At 33.7% G+C, this 24221-nt stretch overlaps 1 protein-coding gene across 1 annotated transcript in view; it reads right to left on the reverse strand.

Moving 5' to 3' along the window:
• The window catches only part of NDUFS4 (NADH:ubiquinone oxidoreductase subunit S4), an 83374-nt gene that overhangs the window by 13047 nt on the left and 46106 nt on the right, over positions 1–24221 (reverse strand). Inside the window, exons 3-4 of the mRNA XM_016142362.2 lie at positions 10186–10358; positions 5549–5622 (exon numbers count right to left, since the gene is read on the reverse strand). Coding sequence (XP_015997848.1) covers positions 5549–5622; positions 10186–10358 — 247 coding nt within the window. The remainder of the gene's footprint in view (positions 1–5548; positions 5623–10185; positions 10359–24221) is intronic.

The following is a 24221-nucleotide window of genomic DNA, read 5'->3' on the forward strand; positions in this document are numbered from 1 at the left end:
TCTAAAGCTATCTTCCACCTCTCTAAAAGATGCAGCTTCCTTCTCCTCACCTATTCGACCCCATCATGAAACACAAGACAAAAGCCACATCGGTAAGAAAGGTGGGTCTTTTCAGTACAAAGAAATGAAGTAAGATTCATCTACATTTCAAAGAAAACACCAGATAACCTTTCTTTGTAAAAGAAAACAGTATCCTTCAAGAGTTTCTCAGGAATATATGCTGAGTCAAAGGAAGACCTTTAGGATGAGGATCTGGGATTAAAGCCCAAAGACACAGGGATATTTATATTTTCTTTAAAAAGAAGCCAAGGGACAATATTTACTTTTCTTCTTTCCCACCCCCCTTTCACAGAACCAGCCTTCCACAGAAAATGAGGTGAGAAGAGAGACCTAAGCAAAAAGAAGCAGGGGTTAAATTGGTGGAATTATCAATAACAGAAAGAACACTTCTTTTAGTCTCAGAGATGAGGGCATTCGTATATAAAAAGATGGACCTGCACAATACCTTACTTATTTAGGTAAGAAATTGAAAATAGGGGGTTTTGTAATAATACAGGTTTCTTTAGCTCTTTTATTTCATTTCATTATTATAGATAACGGAGTTTCCATTTACCCTTGATTCATACTGGGTAAGAGTGCCTAAATAATAGATTTCTTGAGTATAAAATGTGATCCTTTCAAAGTTTGATACAGTTTTCCTATTTCTTATATTCCCCATAGGAATATGTATTAATGAAATACTTACAATATGTATATAATATATATCCTGTATATTGCTAAGTACCCTAGATCAGTGCTGTCTGCTAGGAACATAAATGAACCACACATACAATTTTCTAGTAGCCACATTAAAAAAATCCTTAAACGGGTAAATAAAATAAATTTTTATATTGATTACATATTGAAATGATTATATATTGGGTTGGGAAAGATATATTAAAATTAAATATTTTAATACTGTCTGAAATCTTGTATTTAGTGTTACAGCACATCTCAATTCAAACTAGACATATTCCAAGTGCTACACAGTCACATGTGGCTACCATATTAGACAGTAGACTCTACTTCTTAAGATATACCAGCAGCATATTCCAATAGAAAAAAATAAAGGACTAGAAACTTGGGCTCTGACTTCTCTAGCTAGGCCTTAGTATTCTTTAAAAAGAGTTCACGATAAAAAACATGCATCTTGAAAACAACTCTAAGGTTATCAAATGATCACCTTAAGTACAATGAAATATGCTTCAAGGTGCTAACCCTTAATAAACTCAGGATAAACTATGAATGAACAGAAAACCTTTGCAGTTGTATTTTATAAACACACTATAAGAAATTGCTAATGATTCTATAATTTCCTTTCTTCAAATTTCTAATTAGATGGAATTAACGGTTCTGGACATATAAGGAAGTTATCTTTCTTCTTGAGGTATTTATAATTTAATTCTTCACCTTGAACAAAAGCTTAAATCATGATCTGGAGAAAATAACATCATTAAATATATTCACCAGTATTTACTGAGCACATTAAAAGATGAAGATGCATAGGACTGGGTGTTTCTTTGGTAGGTGCTTATAATCCAGCAGGCAGGATAAAATATTACAGTTTGAGTACAAGGATTATGCCTTATTTAACCACTGATCCCCACAGCTGGCATAATAGGGTACTCAACATACTGAATGCCAAAAAAGTAAAGTACAAAACTCTAAGAACTGTAAAAAAGGAACAAATTATTATGGATGTTGAAAGGAACAAAGAGCACATCCAGTTGGGGGTGGGGAAGAGAAATAATATAGGGGATCAAGAAGGAGGTAACAGTTAAAATGTATTCTGAAGACTAAGTTGGAGTTCATAGGGATAATGATGAATAAGGGAACAGAAGTTAGATTGTAGATGGAGGAAAGTACATCTGGCGATAAGGGTAGAATGAGTTGGGCACAGTAAGATAAAGCTAGGTTAATGCTTTAGCGATTTACTGCTTATATTGTGAAGAACTTTGAATTTTTAGTTGAGGAATATATCTATTAGGTTACAGGCCCTGCAAGATGTTTGAATAAAAACATCAGAAAAGAGAGTCTTGGTATTGAGGTGGTATATATAACAGTTTTAGACAGGGGTCAGTAAATATTTTCTGTAAATAAGGAAACAGAAAATATTTTTAGACTTCGGAGATCCTGTGGTCTCTCTTACAACTATTCCAGTATAGCTAAAAAGCAGTCAGACAATACATAAGTGAATGAATATGCATTCAAACAAAACTTGCTCACCCACTTATAGGAATCTCACCTTGTTAATGTTATTTAATGTCTCTAAAAAGCCCAGTTTCCTTGAACTATAAAAATGGTGATAATAACTGTTCCTGCTTCATATAGTTACAGTGAGGATTAAAGTATTCAGTGTAGTAAGTAGCTCATAACTTAGTGCTAATGTTAGTTTTTGTGATGATGCTCATTATCCAAGTTTGAAATATAATCTTACTCCTCATTACAGTGATTCTCTATAATGTCACTTAAAAGAGAAATGAGAAAACTAGGAAGGGAATGAATAGGCAGCTCATTTTCAGAAGAATCCCCAAGTATACGAATTACCTTTTGTGTGGTAGTATTAACCTAACCTATTTCTAGGTACTATTGAAAGGCAAACGTTTTACTATCAACACAGGATCATCTATACCAAGAAAACATTTTTTCCCTTCTAGAACATATGATGAATAAGGCACTAGGTTAGACAGTAAAGAAATAAAGTTATGTATGAGGTGGTCCATGGGCTTAACATCCTTACATCTATAGTTTTGGAACATTACACAATCCTACTTCTCATTTCAAAGTAAGGAGCATGTTTATGAACATGCTAAGTATAGTGAAACATGACTTGTTCAAGTTCTCCTGTGAGGTAGACAATCATCAGAATCCTAGTTACTAGACTCGAATCCTAGACTCTTAATCCAACAGTCTTTATACATTAGCGTTTCTGAACTGTTTAACACCTTAACTTACCAAACATTGGTTCACCTGACCTTCAACAGCACTAGCTCACAACAAAATCATAGGGATGAGGGGAGGAGAGGTCCGTTTCCATGCCCCCATTATTCACCTATTCGAGAGAGGCAAATCAGAATGGATGGGATGCTAGGTAATTTGAAAAAGATCCTCCACTCTATGATTTTGTACCATTCTATGATGTTTGTTTAGATTTACTGCCATAATAGCTAGAAACAGGATTCATCTATTTAAAGATATATAATGCTAAATGTTAAATAAATGCAGATCACAAGTACTATAGTGAATTCAAGGGTGGCTCCAAATTCTTAATACATTTTAGAAAGTTGGTAATGTAACCAGATATCCATTGTGTAGGTTTTGTGCAGTGACTAAGATATAATTCTTGCTACTTTGTATGTTAAAATTCTCAATGCACTGTGGGCCAACGGTTTCATAAGGAACTAGCCACTAAGTTTTTTCAAGTTATACTGTCTTTCATAATGTTCAGTTTTCTTTCCTGAATAGATCAGCACTTGATTTCAAAAAAAGCAGTGGCTAGTTCACACCTGCAGTCATATAAGGTTCATTCTAAGCTCAAGGCAATCAAGTCCAGGCAGATACAGAAAAACTTTACCTTTCCTTTAGATAGGGGGCCTGACCCATAAAGAGAGCTATTACCAAAAATAACTTTTATTTGAATGACCTACCTGTAGGGCAGAACAAACATTCGTTCTTATCATCCTGTGAGTTATCCTCCTCCCCTTTGAAGCCTTATCCCATTCCTTAGCTCAGGATAGCATAAAAACCTCAACTGTACACTTTTCCTTGGGTATCATATGTTTAATCTGTTTTATGTTAATTTGATTATTAGACTCTGTAAGGGTAGATAAAAAATTTTTCTTCCACAAGTTTAAAAAAAGCAATGTTAATTTTAAAACAAAATATTTTGTTATAAAATATGAGAATTATGCAATTTAGAAATTTAAAAATTGCCAAGGTGTTAATAAGGAATTATGCTTACAAAAATTTTTTTAGTTTTTAAAAGTCAATTACTAATTGAATTTATGTACTATTACATAGCTATTTATATTCTAAGCACTTTTTAATTAACTCATTCAATTCTCAGTTACCACTATTTATAGGAGAAAATGGAAGTACAAGTCATACAAATAGTAAGAGACTCAACATGGATGCAAATCCAGGCAGTTATACAATACTAACTTGAAGTAAAAAGCAGATATTAATAATACTAACCTTTATAGTGTTTTTACATATATGTCAAATATGTTAAATAACACTAATCTTTTACATTTATATATTACCTTATACTAACAGAATATTTAAGTAGACATTATCTCATTCAAATAGACAACTAAATTAGGTTCAAATTCAATTTGACCAACTAGAACAACAAAACATTAGGGACAAATGTACAGTAGTACATTTAAATCTAAGAGAGACAAACAGCAGAAATACCAAGTTGAGAGAAGGAAGGGTCAGAATTTGAGTTACCAAGTGTCTATTGTATCAGGTACTAGACTAGGTACACCATAAATGCTGTTATTTCAACAGTGAATAAAAAAGTTCATTATGAAATCAATCCCAAATCACATATCTTCAAAGTAGAATAACGAAGATTAGAATTCAGACTGATCTAACTCCAAAGCCTCTCTTCACTACTGTGTTACACAGCTTAACAGAAGAAAATGGGAGAAGAAAAAGACATTTGCATTTTTTTTAAGATCAACATAAACCATTAGTTAATATGCCGTTTAACAATGGGGATACTTTGAGAAATGTCATTAAGTAATTTCTTTGTGCGAACATCACAAAGCGCACTTATACGAACCTAGAAGGTATAGCCTACTACACACCTGTGTTATATGGTATTTGTGTACCTAAACATAAACGCAGAAAAGTTACATTAAAAATACAGTACAAAAGAAAAAGTGGAACACCTGTATGGGGCACTTACCATGAAAAGAGCTTGCAGGACAGGACGTTGTTCTGGGTAAGTAAATGAGAAGGACTTGGACTTTACACTACTGTATGCTTAGGCCACACAAAATTATAAAACAACACAAGACTAAATCAAGCACAGGAGAAAATAATGCAATCAAGAGATGATTGAGAGCGGCTATGATAACTATTTTCAAATAACTTAAGAGCTATTAGGTGGAATAACAGACATAGATTTGGCTTGAAGTAAAGAAGAAAATAATAAACAGGTGTCAAAACTGAAAGGTCCAATAGTCTAAAAACCAAATGTTAGTGAGCTTGCAGAGAGATTCATAAACAAGGGAGAAGTTAGAAAAGTAGTTTCATTCCATGCCTCTGCTTCAACTTAGCAGTTTGGCTTTTATGTTAATGTGGGCATTCCATTAAAATTTCTTTTTTTTGGAAGGGGGTGTTCTGATGCTGTAAAAACTCTTAAAACCACTGACTGGATTAGATACATTGAAGAATTTCAACTCATTCTATTTCCCTGACTGATTCTGATTAACATTAAGAAACATAAAAGTATATCTTGATTTCATTTGTTAAAGCAAAACAAAAACAGCAAACATACCATTTTTTTCTGCAAAGGCAACTGCGTCTTCTTTAGTACTAAAGGTCAGAACCAAGTTGGACAAGGGATCAGCCCTGTAAGAAACAATTTTTTTCCCAGGATTTAATAAACAATATTTAAAATAAAGTGTAAAATGTTTAGAAAATACAGTTACTATATCAAATAAGTACACTACTGATGTTTATTTTGAATAAACACTTTTAAACTTAGCCATTTGAATATTTTTTGTGTGTTAAATTTGGGAAATTTTCTGTCAAATTTTAATTGCAAAGACATTCAGCAATTTTTAGTGTTTAGTAAAATCATTTATTCAACTCTTAAAAGAAAAAATACAGTTGAATTAAAAAAAAACACAAGAGGATTTTCAAACTGACTTTATAAATTCAATATCAAGAAAATTACTGATGAGTCCAACTGTCAGTAATATCATTACCGCCCCCCCAAAATAGATGGCAATAACACCCACTCTTCATGACCCTTCCCTTTCATTGTGGATAATACTCTTTACATCATTATGACATGTAAAGCATGACTACTTAAAGCTCCAAGATCTGATATCTGAGTCCTTCAATTTAAGATAGTGGTAATGTTTACACCTCTACACAGATTCTTTACAAAATACCATGTAACTTCAGCAATGTCACTTTTATTACTATGTTTATAAAAAGGTAGAGAATTGTTTGCTACAAATGTTTATCATGACTCTCTCAAAAGTAAATATATTATTCTATTAAATATCATGTAGAAACAGTGGAAGTAAAATACAGAAAAGAGGGGTTGAGAAGTAATTTGGATAGTGGAGATACACAGAGAATACATGGGAAGTAGCTCTCACTGAAGTGATGATCCATACTGTTGCTGCTGAAGCTCGTGTCATATTCTATGTTACTATTCTGGGACTCTGAGATCCCTATGATATGTATTCCTAGCATAATCTTCCTGCCTTGCCCCTCCCCAGACAAAAGAGCTTCGCATTAGCTAGCTGTATTTGTACTAATAACAAATGATAATTTTATATTGGTTCCTCCTTTTCAAAGCATGTACAATTTCTCAGTTTATAGTTAAATATACTGAGAACAGAGTTTCAACATAAATACAATCCAGTAATTTGATGAACATTGACATACACATTAATTTAGGTGAGAATAAAAAACAATACAGAGAAAACTGTAGGAAAAACTCAGGACCCAAGAGCTCTATTTCTTGCAAAGGTGGTACAGCCTTCACTATTATCCTTTATTAATAATTACATCTGTAGGTTAAATAGTAAAACCTCGCATCACTAAAGCCACAATCCTTCTAGCCACTCAGTTTCTACCCTTCTCTATCTCCTATATTTTGCAGTTCTTTTTCTAGGTATGTTGTCCCATGACCTTACACCCTTTTTTATTCTTCCTCGAACTGCTACAGTATGTTCCTAACTAATCTTTCTGCCTCCTTTTTGGACACCCATCCACTCTTCATCATGTTGCTATATTAATCTTAAAGTTCAACTCCCAAATTCCCTCACTGCTCAACTTAAAAACTTTAGTTTGCACTGTTTACCAGTTTCAATCTCCTACCCTGGTGTTTAAGTACCTCTATAACATGATCAGAACCCATTTTCCAGTCTTTTAATTACTCTCCTTCAAAATAAACAATCAAATCAGATTGCTAACTGTTCCTCTAAATGTAGCCTGTACGTTCTGAAAGGGACCAAAAAGCTTTACAACCCCTAAACTGTGCCTTTTGGAATACTGATTTTAAGCTGGTTATTATGAAACAAAAGGCTCAAGGAACCTCTGACCCTACGCCTTCCCTTCCTGAAGATTTGGAAGGAAAGGCCTGCTCCAGGGAATAAACCTTAGGATGTTTGCCTTAGCCTAATTTCAATTGAGTATAGTGGATGGGAGGGATACAGGCAGGGTCACGGTGGCTGAATCACCTACCCTCTGTGTCCCATTGCTTCTGGGTTACCTAGCAGGAATTTGCCTGCAATGTTTGTTCTATTCTTCCTCAATTACCTGTAAATCACCCATTTTCACTTTTGAAATCTAAGGTCCCCTTCCCCCCCCCCCTTTTCCTTTGTCAAAAATGACATATGCCAAATTTTGTCTGTCTTTGGAATTTTCAGGCCTATGTGATTCTCTATGAGTACATATTAAAATTTGATTTTCTTCTGTTAATTTGTCACTATTAACTTCTTAGCCAGCTAGAACTTAGTGGAAGGGGATACTTTTTTTTTTTAAGTCATTACAATTCCTACCAGCTCAATCTGTTCCTTCCACTTGCAATATAGAAAGGCCACTACCTCAGCATACAGAAGTCCATCCCAACCATTTCTCATGGTTCACAGTGAATACCAATACTTTCCAAGAAGTCTTTCATACCCCAACTGTATATTCTCTTTTCATTGTTTACTAAGTATAATTTGTGCTTATATTTTTGAACTTCATTTGCTCAGTTCTCAATTATTAAGTTTCTAATTTGGGTAAAGGCAGATTTGCCTCCCATTAAAATCGGATTTACCTGTCTAAAAGTTACATAATAATTATGAATTCTAGATAAGACAGAAAAAAAAAAAAACTATTTGAAGAGACCAGAGTAACCAAAAAGCAGGAAAGGAACTGGAGATGATTCAGCCTTTGAAAGAAGGGAACCACACTGGAGAAAATCAAGGTTTACATAGTTTTTCCTCTAAAGTAGCGGTCCCCAATCTTTTTGGCAGCAGGGACTGGTGCTCCTATGAGAATCTATCTAATGCTTGATAATCTGAGGTGGAGCTGAGAAGGTGATGCTAGTTAGATGCTAGTGAAGCAACTGCAAATACAGAGGAAGGTTCCCTAGCCCCCCAGCTGCTAACTTCCTGCTGTGTGGCCCAGTTCCTAACAGGCCACTGACTGGTACTGGCCCGTGGCCTGGGGGTTGGGGACCCATGCTCTAAAGGTACGCTATAGTTCAGAGAGCTAGGAGCACCAAGAACTCAAGCAGAAAGCTTTAGTCTCATCAGCACAAGGAGTCTGTAAATGGAGTTTAGGATTGCCAAAGGAGCTGGAAATCTAAGGGTAAAAACAGTAAAGAGGAGGAATCCTCAGAGCAGGTAACTTTTAAACTACACATGAATAAGCAAAGCTCTAAACAACAGCTGAGAAAGCTGAAAGAACTGAGCAGAGATTTCAGCAGCTGTCTCCTTCCTACAGCGGAGATGAGTTAGGAGCCCCACAAGAGTTAGGAGGACTGTGCTTTCCATCAAAATCTCAAAGGCCATGCCTTTTTAAACACTATGTTCCAGGACTGAGACCAGGGGTAAAACTGAAACAGATCTACCCTAAGAAAGCATAATATATATTCTCTACAAGTTCAAGGTCTTATCAGTAATTTAACTGTCTGCTAGAACAAAACTCATCACATTGCCACTTGCTATTAACTAGATAAGCATAAGAGAATTCATAGGTTTTGATACTTCTTAACATAAATAGGTTTGATCATTACCCGATAAATAACGTTTCGGGGGTTAACTGGCCTATTAACAAGAAGTTATAAATTCGCCAAAAGATATGTACAAGAATCTTCATTTTAGCATTATGCATAATAACCTGCAATGAAAACTAACCAAATGCCATCAATAAAGAGTGCAGTGGATGAATCCAGCACAGAGATGAATACATTAAAATCTCATGTGACTTAAAAAATAATCTAAGAACATTTCCACCACTGGATATGGACAAAGTTGTTCCTTATAAATTTTGTTAGTCTCTACAAACGTGATTTACAACGATGCTCCACATATAACACAAGACATAAAATCCTAATATACAACACACCTAAAGATATTGTGCCTATAGATCATTTTGCTAAAGAAAATATTCTATTTAAATAGCAACACAGCCAATATTTTTAACAAAAATTCTCCCAGGTACATTGACAGGAAAAAATGTTAAATATCACACTTTCTAAAGTGAGACAATTTACTGATAACTATCTTCTACTGATTCCTGGACACACAATGTTCTAAGAGTCTTAATAGGAATAATAATTTTCTAGGTTATCTGGCTGTTTTCTCTAGTAGAAGCTTCTTTTATTCAACTAGAGGCAGTTCTGCTATTTACCATTTGGGCCTTATTCCCTCAAAGAGATTTAGGTCACTGATTTCATTGGTACCACAAAATCTGTGACCACTTTGTACCAGTGCAGTATACATTTATTAATCACAAAGCTCAGGAACTTACAAGTTTCCCTCAAAATAGCTAATATCTAAACTCATTTAGTCTCTTCCCCTTACAAACAAAAAAATACTTTATAAAGAAATTTTATTTTCAAAATAAGTATCACTATTAATACTATTTAAACAGTATATCTTAAGCTAATGTACATAGCTTGGGGAACATGCTAACAGTGCTCACAATGTCAGCCATTTTATCTAGTAAATAATACTCTGAAAAAGACTTCCTATGGTTCATTGTGCTGGATCACACTTATATGAATATTTTAAATAAATAATATATATCTATATCATAGAACACAATGATACCTATACAGTCTTAAAAAGTATTGTCATACTGTACATGAAAGAGTTTGAAAGTCAGTGTATTTAAAAGAAAAATCTACATAGAGAAGAAAAGCTGAAAACAATATTCAAATGAAACCAAATTACTCACGTTGATGCCCAACCCATCAAAGGATTTTCCCATCGCTCCCTGGTATCAAACTCCATCTTCCATTTCTTTGTGTTGTTTACTCCAGACTGCATGTTATTACGAGCAGGAACAAAGATCCTTACTTTTCTAGTTTTGATATGCTCTTCTGGAACACCAGTTAAAGTAGTGATATCCTATAGGAAAACAAGCAAACATGTATCTAATAGCCCACATACACTACTTTGTTGTTTTTTATATGCATGCAACTTTACTCAGATTTATTTGTAAGCTGGGTTTTGTTAAAAGCTTTCTGGCTTATTTCACTACTCTGATATTTTACCATAAAAATTGCTGTTCTGATCTGGGAAAAATACGTTGGGGGAGTATAAGAGTAGAGTGAAAAAGGGTTCATAAAAAAATTTTAGGACCCTTTTATCCAACAAAGTATTGGTAATTTCTGAAGAGTCTGCTGGTAGAAGAGCTTGTGGTCAATAGACTCTTATTTCATGAGCAAGTATAACTGGTCAGAATAGCAAGAATATAGAGATATCAGAAGTAAGGAGATATAAAAAGTGAGTAAATTTTAAATTAAAAAAAAATCTATTTCCAGTGGTTTCTGTGTCAAACTGATGACAAGGCATTTCCATCGAGGGCTTTGAACCTTTTACAAAACAATATCAATTAACAACTTTAATTAGCATTTTGATATATCTTTGATAAAGCCTACCTAAAAAATGATACATCAAGTCTATTCAACAAGGTAAGCCAAAAAAATTGTACAATTTTTGCTGAAATGTGAGATAAAAACAATGGTAACTTTCTTGATGCTCTTTGTAATTCTACCCAGTAACAAATGGTCAATTCTACCCAGTAACAATTTGAATGTATGCAATTTTGATGCCTCAGATTAGATATATTTATCAAATTATAGTAGCAGTCAGAGAACAAAATAAGGAATTCAGAGTTTAAGTCTCTATTTAGTAATGGAAAATACTTTATCGAAGTAAGATCACATTAGGGTCAATCATATCATTCTTATAAATGAAGCATTTTTAAATCATGATTCACTTAAGTAAATTTTAAATAACTAGCTAAAAGACTTCCAGTCAATATGGCAGAATAGGTAAATGCTGTGTTTGTTTTTTATAACCATATCAAAATTAACAACTACAGAAAAACCATCATGAAGAATCACCTGAAGACTAGCTGAACAGAAGTCCTATAACTAAAAATAGAAAGAAGCCACATCAAGACTGGTAGGAGGGTAAGAGATATGGAATGGGCAGATCCCACATCCATGAATCAGGCAATGAAACAGGAGGGATAACTTGGCTGCAGAGATCCCCCCTGAGGAGCAAGAGGTTCCAGCTCAAGGGCCAGAAAAAGGAATCCCCATAACACCTGGCTATGAAAACCACCAGAGATTGTACCCCAGTGAGATGGAGAGCTGCTGGAGACCCAGGCACTGTAGGTCTTAAAGGCCCAAGCACAGACTCACTCACAAACTCACTCACTTTGGGCTTCAATATAAAAGCAGCAGGTTGAAAAGCACCAGGAGAATACAGGAAGGAATTAAACTGACAAACTGCAGGCTGAGGGCTGGAGAAGCAAGGGTCGGGACAGCTTGTCTGGAACTGAAGTGCTGGCACAGATCAGGCAGGTGCCGAATTTGAGCTTTCCATTAACATGGCTCACAATGGTCCTCCTGCCCTGGCGATTACCCGAGGTCCCACCCCACCTAACTCACATGCCCAGCCAGACTTCTTTCAGTGGCTCCTGCATAGAAACAGTCTTTCAGCTCATGCTACCGAATTTCCTGAAGTCTCAAAGGTCCACAAACCCCAAACAAGCAGCGAATGGCCTCAGAATGCCCTGTACTTCGTACTAAACTACCCCAAACCCAGCATAAATGACAACGAGTCTCACTTGCATTGTAACTCCCATAATGTAGCTCCAAGGTATAAACTGCCGCTAGTGTTGGCCAGGAATATAGCTTCAACTAAGCAGCCGGAAACCAGGCACAAGAGGTGGCTAGCCTGAGTTCACACTGTGGTGCCCACCAAAGGGTCCCAAGCCAGGCACTAGCGGCAGAGGGTGTCGATTCGTAGCATAGTTACTCCCAAGCACCAACAAGCCCAGTACAAATGACAACCAAATACAGATCACTCTGTATGCAGATCCCACTAGGCAACTCTAAGCTAGGCACAAAAAGCAGCTGACCTTGACCAGTACCAGAGCCCCTCCCAGAACCAACACATCCAGTGGCCTACCCAACCAGCTCTGGAAACTAAATGCCCAAAGAACAGACTCGACTGACACCAGAGCCTTGCTTATACAACTCCCACTCCACAGGGTTAGCCACTGCCCCATGTCTCCACACCAACAACTTCTCTACTATTGTCATGGCCAGCCCTCACAGCCAGTCATACTGAAGGTCAATCCCACCCACTGATATGCTAACAGCAATCAAGGCTCAACTACAATAAAAGGAACATACAACCCACACAAGGGACACTACTGGAGCATCTGGCTTAGGTAAACAGGGACACTTACTATGTAAGGCCAACACTGGGAGACATAGCAGATCCACCTAATAAACAGAAATACAAGGAGTCAACCAAAACGAGGAGACAAATATCATATCCCAAATGAAAGAACAGGACAAAACTCTAGAAGAAGAACTAAATGATATGGATGCTCAATAAACTTAGGGGAAGAACAGATGATCTTAGAACCTCATCAGAGAATAGAAACCATAAAAAGAACCAGTCAGAAATAAAGATACGATAACTGAGATAGAGGATCAAATCAGTGACTGGAGACAAGATAGCAGAAAATACCCAATGGAACAGAAAAAAAAATTAAAACAACAAAAAATTAGAACTCTGAGACAAGATTCGGTGTACCAACATTTTCATCATAGGGGTACCAGAAGTAGAGTGAGCAAGGAATTGAAAACCTATTTCAAAAAATAATGACTGAAAACTTCCCTACCTTGGCATAGAAAATGGTCATATAAGTCTGCTGGCATTTTTCACAGAACTAGAACAAATAATTCGAAAATTTATATGGAACCACAAAGACCTCGAACTGCCAAATCAATCTTGAGAAAGAAGAACAAAGATGGAAGTGTCATACTACCTGATATCAAACTATGCCACAAGGCTGAAGCAATCAAAACAGTATGGTACTAACATAAAAACAGACACTGGATCAACTGAACAGAATAGAGAGCCTAGAAATAAACTCTTACTTACATGGTCAATTAATCTATGACAAAGAAAGCAAAGGCAAATTGAAACCATGAGATATCATTTCAAACCTGTCAGAATGGCTGTCATCAATACAACAAACAACAAGTACTGGCGAGGATGTGGAAATAAGGGAATCCTAGTGCACTGTTGGTGTAATTTTATATTAGTGCAGCCACTATGGAAAAACAGTATGGAGGTTCTTCAAACAACTAAAAAAACTACGACATGACCCAGAAATTTCACTTCTGGATATTTATCCTAAGAAACCCAAAGCATCAATTTGAAAAGATATATGTACCCTACATTCATTGCAGCTTTATTTACAATAGCCAAGATATGGAAGCAATCTAAGTGTTCATTGATAGACGAATGGATAGTGTGTGTGTGTGTGTGTGTGTGTGTGTGTGTGTAATAGAATATTAGTTATAAAAAGGAATGAAATCTTGCCATTTGTGATAACATGGATGGACTTAGAGGGTATTTTGCAAAATGAAATAAGTCAGATAAAGGCAAATACAATATGAATTCACTTATATGTGGGACTCTAAAATACATAATAAACAAAAGAGAATAAACTGATGGCTGCCAGATGGGAGGGAGATTGAGGGATAGTTGAAAATAATGAAGGAATTAAGTAGTACAAGCTGGTAGTTATAAAAACAGTCATGGTGATATAAAGTATAGCTAGCATAAGGAATATAGGAAATAACATTGTAATAACTATGTATGGTGCAGATAGGTAGCAGACTTAACAGGGTGAATACTTTGTAAGACAGATAAATGTCTAATCACTGTGTTGTACAGCTGAAACTAATATATTGTATGCCAACTGTAATTGAAAAGTAAAAAGATTATTTAAAAGAAAAGAATTAGTAAAAATAAATCTTGCTAGTATAAAATTATTATAATGTCTAATTCATGCAGTTTTAAAACAAGAGGCTGCACAACAGTAGCAAAATAAATGAATGAACTGCATGAATGGTTAAAAAGAACAGTTAGCAGGAAAATAATTATACCAAATTTGTAGTTCCATTCTAATCAATGTTTCGTATCAATGAATTATTGTAAATACTTAGTGCTGCAACATGTACTGGGAAAACACTAAGTATATTTCTGACTCTTAGTCTTTCTACCCGTAGATTAAAAACACAATTCTTTAAAGTTATTTTAGCTGGCTACCAATCTTCTGCTTAATACAATACCAATAATCAGGTGTGGTGACTTTGTCGCAACTTGTCTCTTTGGAGAAACTATCTAAATGATCGATATAAACATTTATACCAATATGCACTTCTATTATGTGCCTACATTTTTTAAAAGTTTCTTTTAATATAGGATAAAATAAAAACAAAATGAATGCAATTGGTACGTACTTTTTAAATGTATGAATGTAAGTTTTAATTGGTAATTTTTAATTGTCAAGTTCAACTTCAAAGCAAAGTAATTTCTGGTATTACACGTTTAATGATTTTCTAAAGCATATTCCTCTAATGAAGAGCTTGAAAGAGAATTAGGTCCTCGGGAGTCCTTGATAGTATTTCCCCCTTTGAATTCACTATAGCATTTGCAATCTGTTGCATTAATTTATTATTTAACACTATATATCTTAATATGTACTACTTCATCAACTACAGTTGAAATGGGGTATAAACCAACAATATAAATGTTACAAAATTAAGGGGTAAGGCTTCGTTTCCAAATTCCACTGTAACCCCTCCATTCTGAGCTGAGTTCATAAAACTGGAACTATAAGTTGGCTACTCTTCAAATTAAGACTTATAGAAAAGGAAACATTATATTCTTAACGCTAGTTGTCTCAGGAAACATACTTTTTCTTTATAAACTTAAGTGTGATGTATATATGCCAAAGTAATTAATTAAAACACCAATACTGATTTTTAAAAATAGAAATAGTACTTCTTGATTTGTCCTATCAAAGTAGAAAAGGAATGGAATGATCTTTTAGGAAGGAAAATTTCTTTAAAATAAGTAGCTACAAAATGTTGTTAACCCCCTTATATTTTGAACTCTTAACTCCCAGCTTCCAAATTTTATGGCAATTATTTATTGATATCTCCTCCCCAATTTAAAGCTTATTCAAACAAATGAGTGTCTGAATTTTGTAGCCCAAGTTGTTCTGATGTAGCATCCCTGCATGCAAGGTACTACAGCTGAAATGAACTGCTGCCAAAGAGAGAAAAAAAAAGTCTGGCAACTCTCACATATTTGACACCTAAAGGGCACTGAAGCTCTAAAATTCCTAGTCCCTGTAGGCACACTCTTAGTCTAGACAAACTGATTTCTCACACTTTTAAAATGCATTGAGACACTCTATTGTTATCGTTTCATCCACACAGCTTCAGCTAGTGACAGAAGAACCTGTCCTTTAAGCGACATTTCAATGGGCTACAGTTCCCATTCCAAGATTCCACTAAAACAATGTATACTAAAACTATGAGGCACTATGTTGAACTCTTAACTATGTCAATGCTTTGCTTTTCCTCAGAGTTCTCACTGACTTACCTATGACTCGACTTTTGCAAAAAATAAAAAATAAACATCTGCAAATAATTTAAATCATACTGAACTAATGATAGTCTCTCTAGATTTCTACTACTGCATTGCAATAGGGATCATCTGCCATTTTTCTTAACCCTACTCATGAAAGATAGAAATGCTTTGAAGATGTCAATATTGCCTCTTACAGATTCCTCATTTTATTGGTAAAAGATAACTTATAAATAACAATTCATCAAATTTTTAGATTACAAAAAGTTAAATCAGATAAAGTATGAGAAGCCTTGAAGTTGGCAAAGGAAGAACCTCAAGAACCACTGGTTAATAATTGTCTGTAAATTCTAATAAATCAAGTACCTTTACAGATAATGTACACAGATTTACTAAATTTTAAAACTTAATTTTTAAGCAGTTGAGTCAAATATGAAACCTATATTCCTACTATTAAAGAATGCTTCCATCTTAATAAAGTTTCAGAAATATATGTCCAACATGCCATTTAAAAATAGTAATTATTATTCATAGATTAAAGGGCAATCGAATAAAAATTTGCTACTGAAAAGGTGTATATCATAATTCCAAAGTTCTACTCTTTCAGTAATATCTCTTCCACAATTTTAAATTCTAGTAGAGCTGATATGTGACCTTCCATTTCACTAAATGGAAGAGAAATTTCAAAAATCATAAGTATTTGCTAGTATCTATAAATGAACCTTATTCTTTCAAATGCCAATTTCCATTATAAAATATTAGTTTTCCACATAAAAACTATGATTCGGTTATCAACTGTCCCATTTATCTTGTGTGAATTCAACTTTTTTTTTTTTTTAACAAAGGAAGCAGGGAACAAGCAATGGGAAGTTGGTGTCAAAATGCAGAAAAACCTCCCAGCAAGCTTCTTGCAACCACCCAGGATTTAGAGTCTTGCTGGCCGCTCTCTTTTCAATACCAGAATTTCACACATTTCAATGACTATTATGACTTCAAAGAATCAAATTTTCATCATTGTCCGTCATCTGCCGGTTGATTTGTATAAAGGAGTTCTTCTGCATGCACTCCAAACAAAAGCCTCCTTACTTTTGTGGCTATATATCAAGTTTAAAAGTTTTGTTTGTGACAGTTGTGTCTTTGGTAAATTAGGGTAACACTGAAGGAGTGCAGCTGCTCTGCAGGAACCTCCTTTTTGGCACCATTTCACTTAAATAAAAACTGAATAATTAGCTTCTGCCTTTATTAAACCACAAAAATGCCACTGGCCTTCATAATTACTTCCGGTTGCCCCACCCACTTAACCTTAATAGTTTATACTTGTCATAAAGAGAAATAAATGAAAAAGGTTTTCTCTACTTTGGATGAATTCTTGATAGATATCTCAGTGCTCTCAGAAGAGCCAAAATTTTTACCAGGCCTTTTTGGTAATAAGTTCACTAAATTGCTTGTTGTTGTAGATCAATGGGAAAAGTTTTAATAGAGCACATACTGAAACACTAAGTACAAATATTGCTTTTAGAAGCTTGTTCTACTAAAGGCTATCAGTTACCAATTATGTGTTTAAAATTATTTTAGAGCTAAACTGATCTAAATTTGATGATTGTGTTTATATTCTACCTCAACCATGAAAGATGTTAATGAAGGAAAACCATTTTATTATGTGTAATAAAAACTTCAAGTACCCTACAGATACCTAATACAAGAAATTCATTAAAGAGTCTCATAAATAATGAAGGACATTTTATAAAATAAATTTTATAATTTGAAAAAGGTAGAGTTGGCAGGTAGCATAACCATATTTACTTACCAAATAAAAACTTTTAAACACTTCTAAAAAGTTAGTGTCCACAGTGATTCAGATACAATCAAAAATTTAAAAATAAATTAGAAGTGTGCCAATAGAACCATTTTTTGTTTGTTAAAGAAACACACTAATGTGGGAGTCCAGCAAGGTAATGAAACAAGTGTCAGAATGTGAATTCCATTTTATTTTGCATGCTGAACAAAGCTTTCGTAGATTCAAAAGTTTTAAATGGAATATTTAGAAATGGATCATAAAAATGATACTGTTAATCATATAAAGAGTAAAAAACTAAATAATCAGAGATATGTGTCTCAATTTGAAACTATTTTCATTACTCCTAGATCTTTCTGTGAAAGACAAGGTGGAACAATGGCTAAAAGCAAAATCCTGAGTCAAAACTGTGTTAGAATCCTAACTCACAACTTTGGGCAAATTAAGACTTCTCCTAATTCATCATATAATGAAATCAATTAAATGAGGTATAAGAAGGACTAAATAATGTATGTAAAGTGCTTATTTTGTGTAATAAAAACAATGTGTCATTTATTCAACGTATTTTTCAGCATCATGAATTAGACAGTGGACATAACGCTCAACAGTATAGACATGATCTCTATTCTCATGAAAATTACTATTGAAATTTTTAAAAGGTCGGAGTGAACAAGTAACAAAAAGTTGGTATCAAGATGGAGCAAATATTCCACCTTCCTTGAAAATTTTGAGTTAGTAGTTAAAACATAACAAAGAATTTTATAATTAGCGTAAATTGCTTCAAGTCTGGAAGAAAAAATCTAGCTTTCCTTTTTAAATAAAGGATAAATATTTCATTTCTTACATATGTAGAAAACACTGAGTACAATATATGTTAAATAAATTTATTAGGTATATAACCACATACTGAAAAGTATATGAAATTCATGAAAGTGAAGGAATAAGGTATAATTTACCTTTGCTCATTTTAATTAAAATTGCTAGATTCTACTAATGCCAAGTTATCTGTGCCAGGGGCCACAGAAGATATAAAGACTGTATTCCTGGATTTAAGAAGACGATAACCTGTGCACCCAAAAGAAAAAAACCTGGCCTAAGAGGGAGAGAGAATTCTTTCAGAAGACTTATTAATTTTAAAAGGCACTGTTAAAACATTATAAAAATATTAAAGAGAAATTTAAAAATATATCCATATGCTTAACATCCTAGCAACTGCTTTCTTATTTGTATTATCTACCGATAATTATCTATATACATATCCATCTTATATAGTTATATCGTTTTACACTGATTATTTCTAAGTATCACATCACTAACTTTTCACCATGTAGCTTACCCAATCTTTATATTTCTTGTTTTAATAGCCTTGTTAATAACCTATTAAATATTGATGTGCCACAATTTCTTAGCCGATTCCTTCTTATTGAAAAATCAACTTATTGTTATTAATGCTTTTTTAAGTTTAGATTATTGCAGTGAAAATCTCAGTAACCTAATTCCTTTAGGGTTAGTCACTGAAAGCAGAATTATCTGAGTCAAAGGTTATAAGAATTTCCATGGTTTCTGACATGTTATCAAATTGCTTTCTGAATAGGTGGTAAAATTTTATATTGCCACCCACCATGTAGGCCAATTTCCCTTTATTTTCTCAAGGCACAGAAAAACAGGCATATGTTAATTGGCTTGAATTTATTTAGCATGTGTGTTTTCCATTCAACACTATAAAGGGGAGGATCATTTTGATTTTTGACTTGTAAAAAACATACAAAAAATTAACAAATTTCCTCAAAATTGACCCAAATGATGTAATGTTACTTTATAAAAGCTGCTACCTGATGTAACAGGCATGAAAAGGTAATACTCACCTAAAATCTAATTAACTGCTCATTACAACTCTGGGACATCATACAAATGTACAATCTCTTTGTAATGGTGTGGGAATGGGAAATATTTTCATATCTTTACTGTATATAGCTATGGGGGTCCAGAAGAAGATGTGCCTCAGTGATACACAGATTACTTTAAGCTAAAGGCAAGTTTAGCTTCTGGCTTAAGAGAATATTCTGCCCCTTTCTCTTAAGTACCTAGAAATATTTGGATTAGAGGCATTAAAAGATTATCAGAGATAACTCCTTTTGACCTATCTATAGGCTGAGACAAACCACTATTTACTAAATGTCTGCTCTTCTTATCATCCTGCAATGACCTTTGGAAGTCCCAAAGGCACCTTGCCTCATCCCCAGCTCAGGCTGTCTTGTATACCTCAAACCCCCTATCTCTTAACCTCTTAAGTATGCAGGGGCTCCATGCACTTGATATTAAATCTGATTTTCTCTTGTCAATCTGTCTGCGGTTGATTTGATTACTTGACCAACCAAAATATTTCCCCTCGTCCACACAGTTCTATTTTGTAGTATGATCTGACATATGGCATAGCCAAATTAAGTCTACTAAGCAGCTATTTTATAACTGTATGCTACAATTTTTTAAAATGATATAAATTTTGTTTTACTAGAATCGGGAAATCCACTGGAAAACTTCCTCCATCTTTACCAGGAAACACTTGAAATGATCTTTGTTTTCTAATTTTATAACAACTGAAAGTTACTTTTAAAAAATCATGCTTAACGAATGATCAATTCTACTTCAATGAAAACCAGTATGATTGACTGAAGCATTCTAAAAGTTATGAAGCTAATAAATTTTTTAAACTTACAAGATGTAATAATGATTAATATTTTAATAGTTGAAAACGTTATTTCCCACTTTTTAATCCTATGCTCCAGAATTTTTCTGAATTTTTAAATCACTAAGTGATATTGCTTTATTAGGTTACATAGCAGCTTTTTCAGAAGTTGAAATAATAATAAAAAAAATTGGTCACAAACCACTCGGAACTTATAGAGCATACTGTATTTTGAAAAGATCCAATCTGTTATCCCTTAAACAGTACACCTTATACCCTGGTAATAAAATACAAGGCTGACATATTTGCAACATACATTAAGAATTATGAGAACAAATGCCAGAGAAATGCAAGATAATTGTTGAATAACATCAGGACAAAGGAACCGAGGGTAGATAAACTTCCTAAAATTAAGTGATAGCTTAAATGATAAATGAAATTAATTAAATTTGGGAAGGAAGCTGAAAATAAAAAAATAATGGATCCAAACCTGAATGTTTCTGATTTAATTAAGCAATATTCAAGAGGCAATGGTGTGCAAGTCAAACTAGACTTCAAAGAGACACAAAAAAGTATAAAACAATTCCTTGTTAATTTAGCATAAAAGTTAAACTATACAAGTGAAGTTTGCTTTCTGACTTAAGAACTGATGCTGGTCAGTTAATTGAAAATATTAGTGAAAATGGGATCACTAAGTAATACATACAAGTGTGCATGCATGCACACACATATCTACACCTTAAACACTGTATTATAACTCAAAAAGCATACATATACATTTTTTAATAATTTCTGAGATAAAGCTAGTTCCCTCTCTTTCAGTATAGGTCAAATTATTAGACTTCCAAGTGTTGTTTCTTCCATAAACTACCAAGCAAATATATCATCTACAATTTATAATTAGTTTTTTTTTAATGTGGAGTGAAAATAAAAAACATTTGTGAAGTCATCTGAGTTCAAAATCTGTCTAGAATTTTATATTTACATCATAAATTTTTATAAATGTTTCACCTCTACCTATTTGACAGAAATTGTCAGAAATTCACCTTTATTGTCTTTTCAAAGTATTCAATAGAACTGTCATAGAAAGAACTTTGTCCCTCATATAGCATTCAGATTGTAGTATTCATTTATCTTTATTTTTTAATTTTTATTTTTCGATTAGAGTTGACATTCAATGTATGTTAGTTTCAGGTGAACAGCATAGTGATGAGACATTTATATAATTGCAAAGTGATCCCCATTAGTCTAGTACCCACCTGGCACTATACATAATTATTACATTATTAACTATATTCTCTTTGCTATACACTTCACATCTCCGTGACCATTTATAACTACCAATTTATACTTCTTAATCCCTTCACCATTTTCACCCAGCACCTCAACCACTCCCCACATCTGGCAATCACCAGTTTGTTCTCTGTATCTATGAGTCTGTTTTCATTTTATTTGTTCATTTATTTTGTTCCTTAGATTCCACATATAAGTGAAATCATATGGTATCTGACTTTCCCTGTCTGATGTAATATTCATTTAAATTATGTAATTATAATGTCAAGTAAAACTGGCATTGAAAGGTGTGGGGAAAAAAGCGCAACTGAGTTTTGGTAAGCATATGACTCAATTACTGAGAGCTGAAATCTGGCAATACACTAAAATGAAAGCTGAATTAAGTCATAGTGTGGTAGTGTCAGAGTGTTAGTATGTTTTATAAAAGGACTGTAAGAATCAATAACTGAGCAAATCATTACAGTTTGGTTAAAAAAAGGAAAGATTCGTTAACAACGCCATTATTATAAAAAACCATCATAATGTAGTACATGGACTTTCATTGCCAATCTCAATGTTAGAGTAACAGATACCAGACTACTGCTCTTGCCATATAGAACTATACAACTAAGAAAAGAAAGTAGTAAAATTCTCTGTTTGCAGACATATAGGATTTCAAACACACAAAACTTATTAAAGCTAATGAACAAGAACAGGAAAGTGGCAGGATAAAAAAAAAATCAACACACAAAACTCAGTTGTTTCTACCCATTAACAATGAACAATATAAGAAGGAAATTAAGAAAACATTTTCATTTACAGTAGCATCAAAAAGAATAAATACTAAGGAATAAACTTAACCAAGAAAGTGAGAGACTTGTACATTAAAAACTACAAAACACTGCTTAAAAAAACAAATAGATGGAAAGATTTTATGCGTTCATGGATTGGAAGTCTTACTATTGTTAAGATGACGATAGTACCCAACGCAATCTACAAATTCAATGCAATTCTTATCAAAATTCCAGTAAATTTTTTGCAGAAACAAAAAATTCACCACAAAATAAGTATGGAATTTTTGTTTCAAACGATCTTGAAAAATAAGAACAAAGTTGAGTGGACTCATATGTCTGGATTTCAAAACTTACTACAAAGCTGCAATATTTGAAAGTGTGATACTGGCAAATATATAGACCTATGTAACAGAATAGACAGCCCAGAAATAAACTCTTACATGTATAGTCAACTGATTCTCAACAAGAGTCCCAAGACCATTCAATGGGGAAAACACCAATAAATGGTGCTGGGGAAACTGCATTTCCAAATGCCAAAGAATGAAATTGGATCCCTACCTTATACCATATAGAAAAGTTAAAAAAACTGGACCAAAAACCTAAATATAAGAGCTAAAACTATAAAACTCTTAGAAGAAAACACAAGAGGATATCTTCTTAACACTTAATTTGGTGAGAATTCTTGGGTATATCAACAAAAGCACATGTAACAAAAAAAAATAAGTAAATTGGACTTCATCAAAATTAAAATTTTTGTGCATCAAAGGATATGTATCTGATAAAGAATTATCCAGAATCCACAAAGAACTCCTATAGCTCAATTAAAAAAAAATCAAAATTGCATAAAGTACTTGAATAAACATTTCTCCAAAGAAGATATACAAATAGCCAATGAGCACATGAAAAGATGCTCAATATCGCTAGTCTCAGAAAATCAAAATAAAAACCACAGAGATACCAACTTCACACCCATTAGGAAGGCTATTACCTAAAACACAGAAATTAACTGTAGATGAGGCTGTGAAGAAATTGGAACGCTTGTGTATTACTGGTAGGAATATGAAAATGGTGCAGCTGCTCTGGAAAAGAGTACATAGTTCCTCAAAAAGTTAAACACAGAATTGTCATATAATCCAACGAATCCACTTCTGGGTGTACCCCAAAGAAATGAAAGCAGAGACCAGAACAGATATTTGTACCCTCATGTTCACAGAAACATTACTTATAAACCAAAAGGTAGAAACAACCCATATGCCCATTGATATATGAATAAATAAACAAAAAGTGGGATATATATGCAATAGTTCATATAATCTTAAAAAGGATTCAAATTCTGACACACGCTACAACATGGATGAACCTTGAAAATATGAAGCTAAATGAATTAAGCCAGTCACAAAAAGACAAAAATAGTATGATTCTGCTTATATGAGGTGCTTATAGTAGGCAAACTCAGAGATAGAAGATATTATAAAGGTTAGCAGAGACTGGAGGAAGAACGCAATGAACGGGGAGTTATTGTTTGATGGGTTTAGAGTTTGTTTGGAATCATGAAAAAGTTCTGGAAATGGATGGTGGTGATGTTTGTACAACACTGTAAATGTGCTTAATGCCAATGAATTATAAGCTTAAAAATGGTTAAAATGGTAAATTGCTACGTATAATTTTTAAAAAAAAAATGGAAGAACATCTTTAAAGTGCCCAAAACCTACAACCTATATTTCTATATCCAATGAAAAGGTCGTTAT

Source organism: Rousettus aegyptiacus, unplaced genomic scaffold (assembly GCF_014176215.1).
Source record: "Rousettus aegyptiacus isolate mRouAeg1 unplaced genomic scaffold, mRouAeg1.p scaffold_m13_p_8, whole genome shotgun sequence".
Taxonomy (NCBI): Eukaryota; Metazoa; Chordata; class Mammalia; order Chiroptera; family Pteropodidae; genus Rousettus; species Rousettus aegyptiacus.